General features: G+C 37.6%; 1 protein-coding gene across 4 annotated transcripts in view; it reads left to right on the forward strand.

Moving 5' to 3' along the window:
* Window positions 1-13,383, forward strand: part of TLL1 (tolloid like 1) — a 253,182-nt gene that overhangs the window by 37,737 nt on the left and 202,062 nt on the right. For 2 of the 4 annotated variants that reach the window (XM_049864901.1, XM_049864902.1), the window contains exon 2: window positions 10,893-11,002. The exons of 1 other annotated variant lie outside the window; for it this stretch is intronic. In XM_049864901.1, coding sequence (XP_049720858.1) covers window positions 10,924-11,002 — 79 coding nt within the window. In that variant the 5' untranslated portion in view covers window positions 10,893-10,923. Of the gene's footprint in view, window positions 1-6,303; window positions 6,311-10,892; window positions 11,003-13,383 lie in introns of those variants that run through there. One more of the 4 variants, XM_049864903.1, reaches the window with a different exon arrangement.

Here is a 13,383-nt window from a genome sequence, read left to right on the forward strand (position 1 = left end):
AAAATAAACCCATGGCTGTGGGGGAAACCCTGGTGGCATAGTGGTTAAGTGCGACGGCTGCGGAATGGATTCTGACTCATAGCGATCCTCTAGGACAGAGTAGAACTGCCCCATAGGGTTTCCAAGGCTGTAATCTTTAGGGAAGCTGATTGCCACAACTTTCTCCAAGGAGTGGCTGGTGAGTTTGAACCGCTGACATTTCTGATAGCAGCTGAGCGCTTAACCACTGTGCCACCAGGTCTCCTTATGTCACTTTCTTTAGTCTCATAAAAAAATAAAAAATGGGTCACTGAGGGAGGCCATGGCCCCTGGACACCCTGCTAACTCAGAACTGAAGCCACTCGCAAAGTTCACCTTTCAGCCAAAGATTAGACCAAACCAAAAAAACAAACCCATTGCCGCTGAATCCATTCCAAACCATAGTGACCTTATACAGGCCTGTTAAATAAACAATAACACACTTGAGGAATATGCTTCGTAGTTCATTCAAGTATACGAGATCAAATGGGCAACACCTGCCAGCAAGCAAAGATGAGAAGGCAGGAAGGCACAGGAAAACTTGGCGAATGGACACGGAGAGCCCAGGGTGGAAAAGAAAAGGGGAAGACATTGAGGGGACTGCAAACAATGTCACAAAACAATTTGTGTATAAATTTTTGAACAAAAAACTAATTTGCTTTGTAAACTTTCACCTAAAATGCAATAAAAATAAAACAAAAATGTGGAAAACTGTGAGACTAAATTCAGTTAAGTAATTTCTAGGCATCAGTGGCAATATGTGAGTCACACCTATTAGATCTCTAAATCTTAGTTCCTTCGTCTATAAAATTAGGAAGTTTGACCAGAGTGCCTCAGATCCCATTTCCCCAGATTCCCCTTCTATAGACATTCAGACAGGGACATACATCTTAGAATTTGCGGTAATTTCAGTTTTTTTTTGGGGGGGGAGGGTTTGGGTGGGGACATACATCTTCCTTGGTATGGGGAAATGCTGATTTATTTTCATTCACAAAGTAGGAAAACCAGAACCTCCTCGACTCTTGTAAAGTGTCCTTGTTTGTGAACTCCCTCTACTCTTTTGAACTAAGTTAACTACTCACATCTCCTTCCTTTGCCAAACTTAACTCGCCTACCCTCATATTCTTCAGTTACAAAGTGCATTACCTCAATTTTAGTGTTTCTGGACTATAAATGTTTAATAATTCATGGATCTGTTTAATGTGATAGTATTTTTTTTTTCTGCAGAAAAAATTTAAGTCCAAGGTATAGTTGATATTTCTCTGAACCCAGAAAATGACAATAGGCTTTCTGTTGGAAGCATTATTTCCTTGTTTAATAGTCTAAAAACCCCAAACCAAACCAGTTACTGTTGACTTGATTCCGACTCTTGATGACCCTATGTGTGCAGAGTAGAACCGCTCCACAGGGTTTTCAATGTTTGTGATCTTTTGGAAGTAGATGCTAGGCCTTTCTTCCAACGTGCATCTGGCTGGATTTGAACTGTCTATCTTTTGGTTAAGCAGCCCTGGTGGCTCAGTGGTTAAGTGCTCAGCTGCTAACCAAAAGGTCGGCTGTTTGAACCCACCAGCCACTCTGTAGGAGTCTGCTTCTGTAAAGATTACAGCCTTAGAAACCCTATGGGGCAGTTCTGCTCTGTCCTATAGGGTTGCCATGAGTCGGAATCTTCTCGATGGGGATGGGTTACCTTTTGGTTAGTAGCCGGGTGCTAATCATTTGTGCTACCCTGGGACCTCATCTAATAGTCTAGGGGCCCATGTACTTAGTTTGCTGACTGTCTTTCTGATCCCAACGCGCTGTGTTATTCAGATCTCCAGCCTGTGTCTCTGATTTCCATTTCTTTCCTGTCAGCCACAGAGGCCTGCCAGATGTGACCCACTCCTTTGCTGCTCCTACTTCTCATTCCAGAGCTTGATTTAATTTGTCTACTCTTCTGTTTCCTACTCAATTTCTGTGACCCACGTAAAAAGCTCTCAGACCTGCCAGAGTACCTGAATCACTTGGAGAAAGTTTTTAGTTTACAGAGTCTACAGTACGGATCAGAAGTGCAAAAGCACGGGGACCTCGGAATTTGTATTGAAAACAGTGCTGCTGGCTCAGCCAGACTGGGGATCCCTGCCCATGTGATATCCTTACCTCATCCAGGCGCCCATGTAGATTTTGCCCTGGTTCAATGGTATTGGTTCTTCACCAGGTATAGATAGGGAAATAGGTATCAATCTGTCCTGGCATCTCAGTTAAAACCTTTACCATTGAGAGAAAATTATAACGAGAATGCACTCTAAACTCCAGAAAAATCTGTTTATACGTATAATTGTGCAAGAACATCATAGCAAATTACATTTATAATTATATTTCCATAGTTTATTTTACCGTATAACGAAAAAGGAACATTTGAGTTGAGTTCTTTTCTTCTTTCTTTAATCAAATATGCAGCACTTTAATTGAAGTTCACAAGAAAATGCATTTCTTTAAATCATCATCATGCCACATGAACTGTGAAGTAGTTACATGTTTATTCCAAACAATTTTTGAAATAAGAGATTTTTGGCCACTTTCCCAGTGAATACTGTCCTTTTTGAAATAACCAGTCCAGAATGTTGATTTTTTTTTTTATTTCTCTTGGTATACTATGATAACTTTGCTATGATTAAGGTATTCAGTGTATGTCAAGTTATTTATGTTAATTAACTTAGTAAAAATGTTTATTTTTTTTTAAACTTAGTAGATATTTAATAAATGGCAAAAAAAAAATTTTTTTTTTTTGAAATGCTATGAACTTTATTGGGTGCTGGAAAGAAACACGATTATGTCCTCATGTTGCTGTCTTGCCTATTTTTATTGTGAGAAAAAGGCTTTTTAGAGTGTTCTTGTCCAACACCTCATATTTTTTCTCTCTGAGATGGCACATGCTGTTTAGTTTTTGAACTATGGCTTAATTACAAAGAACTGCTTAAAGCAAATTTAATGATACATAATTTATTCACATGAGAAATTCAGGGCAAAGCTGATCTAGCTCAGGTATGAAACTGTAGTTGACAGTATATTAATATCTTATTCCAAAACAGAATCCCATGTTAATGAGTCTTTCCCTCCTGAATGTTACCCATAATTTGCAGTTTTGCAAAATAACAGCTCTCATAGCAGCCATTTAAAACTGAGGTGCTATGTAAGATAAGTATATTTTAGTTTATAATTATTTACAGTATGTACTGGCAAAGTTCCAAAACTATAAGACATCTATATAATAAGTTCCTATAATCCTCTTCTTTACTTTCTTTAGTTACTGATAGTACCAACAAGAAATGATGTTTAAGTGCTTTTCAAGAATTTTTAAAAATATTCATCACCTTCATTAGATAGCATTGCCTGTTTGACTTTCATCTATCACTATGGTCGTAGGGTTTGTTGTACCATTGCTGCTCCACAGAACAACAGATTCTACTACAAATATCGGATCTATGCAGACGTGGAGAAGTCACGAACTTATCCATGTTCTTTTTCCCTAAATAGCCTTTATACATTTTTTAGTTCTATTAAATGCAATTTGTACTGCTATTCAAACCCATAGGGCACTCTGACTTCTGAAGGTATGATGTTCAAGCCAGCTCAGTGTTACATGAGAGTGAGATTAAGTGATCCCTCAGTTGCAACCCAGGCAGGGAAGCACTAGGATAACAAGCATGGGTAATGACATTGTCTTTGTCAAGAACTGTGAAGGGTCTGACATTTTACCCTTCTTGCAGGCTAACAAGGAAATCTGGCAGTTTCATATATTCTGGCAGAAGCTATGAGATTCTTGGAGCAGAGACAAAGGCCTTTGTTTCTTATAGCCCAGAAAACAGTATGAACTTCATGTTTGCTTCAGTTCCTCTTGTACCTCAAATCCTTTGGGGATAATGGGGAACAGCTCAGGTGGATCGTAGTCACGCAGAAGGTTTGTACCACAAACTCTTCTATAACGGACTACAAGCAAATCTGTCCAGACTTTGCCTTGGAGAGAGGTATTACACTGGTCAGTGAACAAATCTGCCCTCTGCTCTATCTGCTTAGGCTGTTCTCTATATAAACATCTTTGAAAAGGCAGTCCAGAACAAAAGACATCAATACTTCTGTTGGCAAGACATGCAGAAGCCCAAGAGACCCATGGAGAATTGTCTCCCAACAGTCCTGAGCAGTGAATATGCTCATAGTTTAAACCATTCCTACAAGGCATTTTTACCCCATCTACCGCTTTTGATTTAGTTGTGTTTACCTTCGGATATATCTTTTTATATCATTTTATTATAGCAATATTAATGATCAACATTCTGGATAAAACATTAATAACTGGAAGTACAGAAGAGAAGAATAATAGTTCATTATAGATCAGTCCCTTTTCATAACAATATACTGTATTGTAAGTGAGATCGGCATTTTTGAAGTTCTAGGAAAAGTGTTAAATAATAGAACTCTGAACTAGAATTCCCTTTTCAAGAAGATGATCTGAGAAGGAAAGAAGGAGGAAGAAGAGGAGAAAGAAAAAGCGTCAGAGACACAAGACCAGCTATTCAGAAAGAACTACATAAATACTGAGAACAGATTCGTCTCTTCACACAGTTTGAGTCAAATCTCATGGTTGGGATTGAATATTTAATTAAATGATTGAGTGATCTGATGAACTACAGGTTTATATCTTTTTTTGACATGTCCTTAATTACGTGCCAGAAGGTGGCTTTTAAAGTGAATTTTGTGTTCACCGTTCACATGACTTGGAACCCTGATGGTGCAGGGGTTAAGAGCTCAGCCGCTAACCAAAAGGTTAGCAGTTCGAATCCACCAGCTGCTCCTTGGAAACCCAATAGGACAGTTCTATGCTGTCCTAAAGTCTTGCTATGAGTCAGAATCGACTTGACAACAACGGGTTTGGGGTTTTTTTTTTTTTTTTGGGTTCACATGACTCGGGTTCTTAATGCTGAGGTTTGTTTAGTCACCCTTCCCTCAATATTACCTACTAGAAAACAGGTTCGGAGAGGCTGGGAGACTTGCTGAATGTTACACATTCAGAGAGGAGCAGAACTAATCCATCTCATGGTTCCCTGTAGGGCATATGTTTATACAAAAGGTGTGTCTTTGTTAAGGTTAAAATGATATAAAGAGAGAAATAGAGAGCAAGAAATGAGATTGACCGACCTCAACAGGAATTGTAATTCCTCTGTGCACAGAAACTTCTACATGTCACTGTAAATACCCATCCAAAGCAGTATTATATTTGGAAACTGGCCAGACTACATGAAGGTACTTTCTGTTTGTGACTACAGCCTGTTCCAGTGTCCCATTGCCCACAGAGTTGATTCTGACTTATAAGCGACCCTGTAGGACAGAGTAGAACTGCCCTCCAGAGGGTTTCCAAGGCTGTAGAGCTTATCCACTGCACCACCAGGGCTCCTGTAGTGTTGCGAGGTATGAATTGCCATTCAGAATCACTTCAAATGAAAAGATGAAAATCTGAGATGCTGCCTTAAGCACAATAAACAAACAATTAAACCAATTATAATGTACCAGTGAGGCTTTCAAACATTGGGAAATTGGCCTTGTTTCATGTTTGGTGAAAGACAGAGAATGTCAGAGTAGTTTACCTACTTTCATCTGTTGTCAGAGACATTGGCAATATTGTGCTGGAAGGGATCTTAGCATCTGCCGGGACAGTTTGCCACTTGTCCTTTGAGGAGTCTCCAGCTCTTGAAACTCGTGAGGCCCACTGAGGACCTTTACCATTTATGTCTTCAAATAGAGCCACTCTGCTTTTAGTTGCTTTATATCTTGGCTCTTGTTATCTCGAAAATGGTAATATTTTATATCTTCGTAGGAGTTTGGGTGTGTGCATTTGTTAAAACTCGGTGAATGTACACTTAAGTTTTGGGTATTGTATTTGAAATTTATATAAAAATTGTAAACAAACAATGAACTCAAGTTAATTACAGCATGCTGAAGTGTTTGGGGGAGAGCATACTGAAGTCAACAATTTACCTTGAAATGTACCAAAAATAAGGTGGGTTGATGGATGGATATAGGATAGACACATGGTGGGGCAAGAATAATAGCAAATTAAAGGTACAACTCAGGTGGGGAATATCCAGGTGCTCACTGTATAATTCTTTAAACCTTACTGCATGTGTGAAATTTTTTATAATAAATTATAGGTGGAAAAGTTTACCAATATGGTTCACCTCTCTCATTTCTGTTAATAAGGAAAGTGAGACCCAGAGGCAGAAAAAGAACTAGAACCAAAAAAGGAGTCTTCAAAGAAAAGGTCTGCTGCTTGTCTTTACATTCAAATTTTATGTTTCCCCTAAGATTTCTTTATAGAATATCAGAAAAATCATGAGCAATATTAAAGATGAAAATCAGGCATTCAACAGGATTATTGGAACTTTTACTTTCGTAAGAATATCTTTTTTTTTTTTTTTTTTACTTCTTTTTTTATTTCTCAAGCTGGTAGCATTGAGGCATTTTTTTTTTTTTTACTTCTTATAGTTTACTACATAAGAATTGATTGTAAATTGATATATTTTATGGTATTTCTGGGGCAACTTTTAATTCTGTTTCCATTCAAAAATAAGTGAATGCATCTGGCATTTTGATCAATGTATTTGTTATGAATGTACACAAGTTGAAGGTGACTTCTCTAGAACAGGTTCATGAGTTTTACATAGGTTTTCCTCTTGCCTTTTCTGAAAAAAAAAAAGAATGACTTTCATTCTGGTGGTTTGACTGAGATAAGTCATAATGAAGGGCTGCCAAAAAATAATTTTTCATTTACCCCTGTACTCTTCTAGAACATTTAGGGGTTAAGAATCTCAAGTCAAGCTCTGACAGAAATCACAATAGAGGGTCCCGGACAGAGCTGGAGAAAAATGTAGAAAATTTTAACTCAAAAAGAAAAAGCAGACTTGCTGGCCTAACAGAGACTGGAGAAACTCTGAGACTATGGCCCCTGGACACCCTTTCAGCTCAGTAATGAGGTCACTCCAGAGGTTCACCCTTCAGCCAAAGATTGAACAGTTCCATGGAACAAAATAAGACTAAAGGGGTACACTAGCCCTGGGGCAGGGGCTGGAAGGCAGGAGGGAACAGGAAAGCTGGTGAAAGGGAACCCAGGGTTGAGAAGGGAGAGTGTTGACATGTCGTAGGGTTGTTAGCCAATGTCATAGAACAATGCGTGTACTAACTGTTTGATGAGAAACTAGTTTGTTCTGTAAACCTTATCTAAAGTGAAAAAAAAAAAAAAGAATTTTGAGTCAAGACTACCTTAGATTTGAATTCTGGTTGACCTTGAAGAAGTTACTAAAATTCTCTGAGCTGGTGTCCTTGGGTGGGAATAGAGATAATAATCATACCTGACAGTTCATAGTCTTTAATAAATGTCATATGAATGGACGTATTTTGTATTTACATTATATTACAGCCTAGGAAACACTCTGTCGTATAAGGTCACTATGAGTCGGCATCAAATCAACAACACACAATAAGAACAACATGCTAAATTTATATTTATAACATTTTGTATTTATTTTACTTTAATTTATTAATTGCACTTCTGAATGTTTTATGATTTTACATTTTGACTCTTACCGTCAATAAAGCATGCACACTATAATTGTTACCTGTTACCCAAAGGCATGAGTCATCTACCAAGCACGATTTAGTCAAGATTGGGTGTATTTATCCCCTAATTCTGTTGTTTTTAAGAAGAATCTGTTCTCTTAAGTTTTAGCATTGATTACTACTTTTCACTTTTTTCCTAGAATTTCAAACTATAAGGATTGTAGAATCGTTGAATTGTAGAATTCAAAGTGTAAGAAATGTATAATTGCAAAAGAGTGGAAAATTAAAATGTCATCCATTAATGTAACTTTTAGAAATTGCAATGTAAGGATGCTAATTTTTCATACTGAGTGGTTAAGAATATTGGTGCTGATGTTAGGTACAATTTCAGACTAATGAAAATGTTAGCTGGAAAATTATTGCATAAATATATACCTCCCCAGCACACATGTAGATATAAGATAATAGCATATTATTTGTTTGAAGGAAAAAAAAATGTCAAAACTGTATTTACTATATAGTACAGTAATTGTGGCTTTGACTATACAAAGGCATTCAACAGTGTGGATCATAACAAATTATGCATAACATTGTGAAGAATGGGAATTCCAGAACACTTAATTGTGCTCATGCACAACCTGTACATAGACAGTTTTTGGAACAGAACAAGGAGATAGTGTGTGGTTTAAAATGAGGAAAGGTGTGGGTCAGGGTTGTATCCTCCCACCACACTTACTCAGTCTGTATGGTGAGCAAATAATCCGAGAAGCTGGACTATATGAAGAAGAACGAGGCATCAGGATTGGAGGAAGACTCATTAAAAACCTGTGATATGCAGATGGCACAACGTCGATTACAGAAGGCCAAGAGGACTTGAAGCAGCTACAAATGAAGATCAAAGACTACAGCCTTCATTATGGATTGCACCTCAACATAAAAGAAAACAAAAATCATCACAACCGAACCTATAAGCAACATCGTGATAAATGGAGAGAAGATTGAAGTTGTCAAGGATTTCATGTTACTTGGATCCGCAATCAATATCCATGGGAGCAGCAGTCAAGAAACCAAAGGACTTACTGCACTGGGCAAATCTGCTGCAAAAGACCTCTTTAAAATGTTAAAAAGCAAAGATGTAACTTTGAGGACTAAGGTGCACCTGACCCAGGCCATGGTATTTTCAGTTGCCTCATATGCAAGTGAAAGCTGGATAGTGAATGGGGAAGACCCAAGAAGAACTTATGACTCTGAATTATGGTGTTGTAAGGAATATTGAATATACCATGGACTTCCAGAAGAACCAACAAATCTATCTTGGAAGAGGTAGAGCCAGAATGGTCCTTAGAAGTGAGGATGGTGGGACTTCATTTCATGTCCTTTGGACATGTTAATCAGGAGGAACTAGCCCCTGGAGAAGGACGTCATGTTCACTAAATAGTCAGTGAAAAAGAAGACTCTCAAAGAGATGGTTTGATACAATGGCTGCAACAATGGGCTCAAACATAGCAACTGTTGTGAGAATGGTACAGGACTGGGCAATGTTTCACATATTTTTGACCAGTCCCTGGAGAAGGACATCACACTTGGTAGAGTGTCAGTGAAAAAGAGAAACACCCTCAACAAGATGGATTGACACAGTGTCTGCAACAATGGGCTCAAACCTAGCAGAGATTGTGAGGATGGCGCAGGACCGGCAGTGTTTTGTTCTGTTGTACATAGGGTTGCTATGAATTGGAACCGACTCAAGGGCATCTAACAACAATGACAGTAGTTGTCTATTCTTTCTTTATCTATCATATGAAACCCTTTTTGGTAATGTGATTTTTCATAGTTTCTAAAAGTGATAAAATGAATCTATGGTACAGAATCATAGAAATTGGAGGCCTGAGAGGAAACTTTGAGATAATCTAGAACACCAGATTTGTGGGTTTTTATCTTGGCTGCACATTAAAATTATTTGGGAGATCTGTCAAAAACTGTTAATGTTTGGGTCTTACCGCAGACCTCTTAAATCAGAATCTCTGGATATTTGTAGTTTTCAAAAGTTATTATGGTGATTCTACTTTGATATCAATGTAAGAACCATTCATCCAGTTTTTCTGCCACCATTTAGGAAGGAAACGGTGAACTATACTAGAGCTTTGAAGTCATAGAGCTATTTACCTTCAGAACTGAAACTGAATCTTGATCTCTTAGTCTAGTGTTTTTTCTACTCTTCCTCACTGCTTCCCTTTGGTTCATCTAGTGTGTGTTCTGTACTACGAGTTTGTGTAGTTCCCAAGAACCTTTGGGGTAAGGCCATCATGTGCAGTCAAGCCTTGTTTTGGGAGATGAGCCTGAGGGTTTTCCTATATCTGCATTTTCTGAAACACTGGGAGTGAGTGAAAACTTTAACATTCCTTCCACCCTCGCAATCATCCTTGAACTGGGCTTAGGAAACTTCTCCATAAATACAGTTCTCTTGTGGCCAGGAGAAAGCACATGACACTTCTATTTGGTTACTCTGGTTTCTGTGCACTAAATATTAATTAAATTACAATCTACTTTATTCAGCAATAATGGAATATATTTATAATAGACCATTTTTAGTATGGAGCATGCTATTAGTGTTTTTAAAGGTAATAGAATACCAAATCCATTGCCATCGGGTCAATTCTGACTCATAACGACCCTATAAGACAGAGTAGAACTTCCCTATGGCAGTTCCAAGGCTGTTTTTTTTTTCAGTCTTTACTGAAGCAGATTACTACATCTTTCTCCTCTGCAGTGGCTGGTGGGTTCCAACTGCTGACTTTTCAGTTAGCAGCTAAGTACTTAACCGCTGGGCCACCAGAGCTCCTTTACATAATAGAATAAATAAACTTAAATATTCTGTAATTAAAGCTCCTCCCCTCATTTAGCATAGTTTTATCTATTTTATGATATTAATTCTTACGAGTTGGTTTTTATTTATAGACAACAATATAATCCATATCATACAATTAATTGACTTTCTGTGTATTCCATAATATCTTTTAAAGTAATGAACTTATAATATCATGCCGTGAAGGCTAACTTCCAAGTGAATGGCATTGTGGAGAAATGTGTTTATAACCCCTTTATGTTACATCCTTTGGACAAATACAGTGTATTCTAGGCTTTTGTCACCATTCCCATTTCTTGCTGTGGTGGAATAATGTGATAGTCTCAAATACCATGTGGCCAGACATGGATATGGTGTTAGTGCCTCTTGAAGGCCTTGTTTAAAACACTCACTCTGGGATACTACTGTGCTTCTTTACTTCCAGACTGACCACTGCTCTAAGCAGTGTTGGGGCAATGCCTGGGCTGCCCGAGCGAGCCCTTGAAGCTCAAGAAGAAGCACCTGGACTTCTCATGATGGGAGGTCAGAGTCAATGTAAGTGACTTCCTACTTTGGTGGGCTAAATCCCTTCAGTGATTTAGGTCTGTGTGAAGTAGCCATATAAATAAATGGTTTTTTACCAGTGTGTGTTTTATGTCATTGGCATACCCCAAATTATTGCCATTGACCTAAAATAAAACCTTACAAGTGTTTCTCAAGTGATAAACTTGTATTTTACCTCAGGTTCTCAGATGAAAAGCATAATATAGAGATATGATGAACTCAATTTTTTTGTTTCCTTAGGATTGCCCATCGATATTTTCAATTCTTTTGCAATTTTTGAGGAAATTGGAGTTCCTTTAAAAGTTGGTATTAGTTGTAGTTGAGAGAGAACATAGAAAAGTCTGATTTTAAATTCACTTGGTCTTTTAAAGCTGAGGAGAACTTTATAAGGTATACATACATAAATTTACTAAAAGTGAAAAATTTATATCTTTGATAATAATTTTAATTTCATGTATAGTTAGCTCATTGCTGCTTCATACAATATTATTTCTTTTGAATAATGTTACTTCACCACTTTCTAATCACATAGGAATTCCCAAAGGTCACAGTTCAGTAAGCTGTATCAGAAAACACTTGGGGGTGTGTTCAAATGGATAAAAGACATAAAGGCAAATATGTTCATTTGTGAAAATTGCAAGGAATTAGGATTAGGTTTCTCCTTTAGGGCAAAATAATGAAGATGTGATAGAGTACTCACAGTTAGACAGAATTTTAATTAAGAACAGGAATAGAGGAGGAAGCAATGACAGAAAATGTTGTAGTACCCTCAAGTTTTGTTCTCATCAAGTCCTCAGGCTATAAATCTCTTTTCAAATAGTTGTTCTAAATATTTGTAAATTATATAGTAATGTCCTTTGAAGATCCTGAGAAGATAATTTCTCTTGTATAGTTGAACCCTAGGACTTTTGTGTAAAATTATAATATTTCAATTATACAAAAGGGAAAAAAAAGTTCTAAAGATTCAAATTAGTTTTTATTTTTTTATCTAATCGCCCAGATCTAACTCAGATAGACAAATTTGAACTAATATCTTGCAAATTAATGTTTTATATGTTTTCCTAAATTAAACTCTGGTGGCATAGTAGTTAAGTGCTACAGCTGCTAACCAAAAGGTCAGCAGTTCGAATCCACCAGGCACTCCTTGGAAACTCTATGGAGCACTTCTAATCTGTCCTATAGGGTTGCCATGAGTCAGAATCAACTCGATGGCAATGGCTTTTGGCTTTATCATACATTGGGGCCCTGGTGACAGTTCTCCTCTGTCCCATAGGGTTGCTATGAGTTGAAGTCAACTTGACAGCAATTAAAATAGCTAGTGCTGGAAAGAGCATGGAATACATAATAAAAAGCCCTAGGTATAATTTAAGTTCATGCCTCCTGCTTACTACAGTGCCATTTAAGTTCTCTGGTCCTCAGATCCAGTTACCTGCCTTGCCTACCCCCAAGTAGAGTAGATAGGAACAAATGAGATTATATATGTGAAAATACTTTTCAAACTATAGAAAAAACATTAAACTTTTCAAACTATAGAAAAAACATTAAACTTTTCAATGCCACCATTAGAACAAAAAGATTAAAATTTAACTTTCATAACAAAACAAAAAAAACCAGAAACCAATTAATGCTTAGTAGACTAAGGTGCATGAAGTAATAACAGAAATAGTTATGAAAAGCAGCTCTAGTTTCAGTGGTGTATCTGGAATCAAACCGTCTCTTTTGCTCCTCCTTATGAGTTCGATGGAACTGGGGCTCTGGGTTTTCCCTTCTGCTTTCTCTAACTTTGTCCCTTCCCTTCTCTTCCTTTCTCTACCCTGTTTCTCCCTTTTTCTGTACTTTCCAAGGGAAAGTAGCTTTGTTTCCTGACATTTATACGTCGTAGACCCTTCTTCATCTGTGTTTAGATCACTTACGTATCCTGGCAGATTTTGTGTAAAGTATTTTTGACATCTTTCCCTTGATGCTTTGTAGTAAGACAGCATGGAGTTCTAAGTTGCTGGACCAGAAAAAGAATAGCAGCCCCCAGTGTGTAATAAAACCAGCCAGTAGTGTTGACAGGTGTGGGTAGTCACACTGCAGCTGAGATCGCTCTGTGGTTTGAAACCCTTTCGCTCTGTCACTACCATTTACAATGGAAAAAAAAAAAAATTTTAAACCACACCACCACATGTTTAAAATGAAATAACTCAGAGGAGAGCAGAAACATGGAAAAGTAATACATAAGAGTAAAGTTAACAGAGTTCGAGAAGACATACAGAGAAACCTGAATTGCATAAGGAGAATAGCAGCCAAAGGTGAATTTTGAGGTTGGAGAGGAGAGAAAGGCTGTTCAATGAGACAGTCAAAGAAAACTCATTTTGACAGGATAACTG

The sequence above is a fragment of the Elephas maximus genome, chromosome 21, assembly GCF_024166365.1.
Source record: "Elephas maximus indicus isolate mEleMax1 chromosome 21, mEleMax1 primary haplotype, whole genome shotgun sequence".
NCBI classification, from domain to species: domain Eukaryota; kingdom Metazoa; phylum Chordata; class Mammalia; order Proboscidea; family Elephantidae; genus Elephas; species Elephas maximus.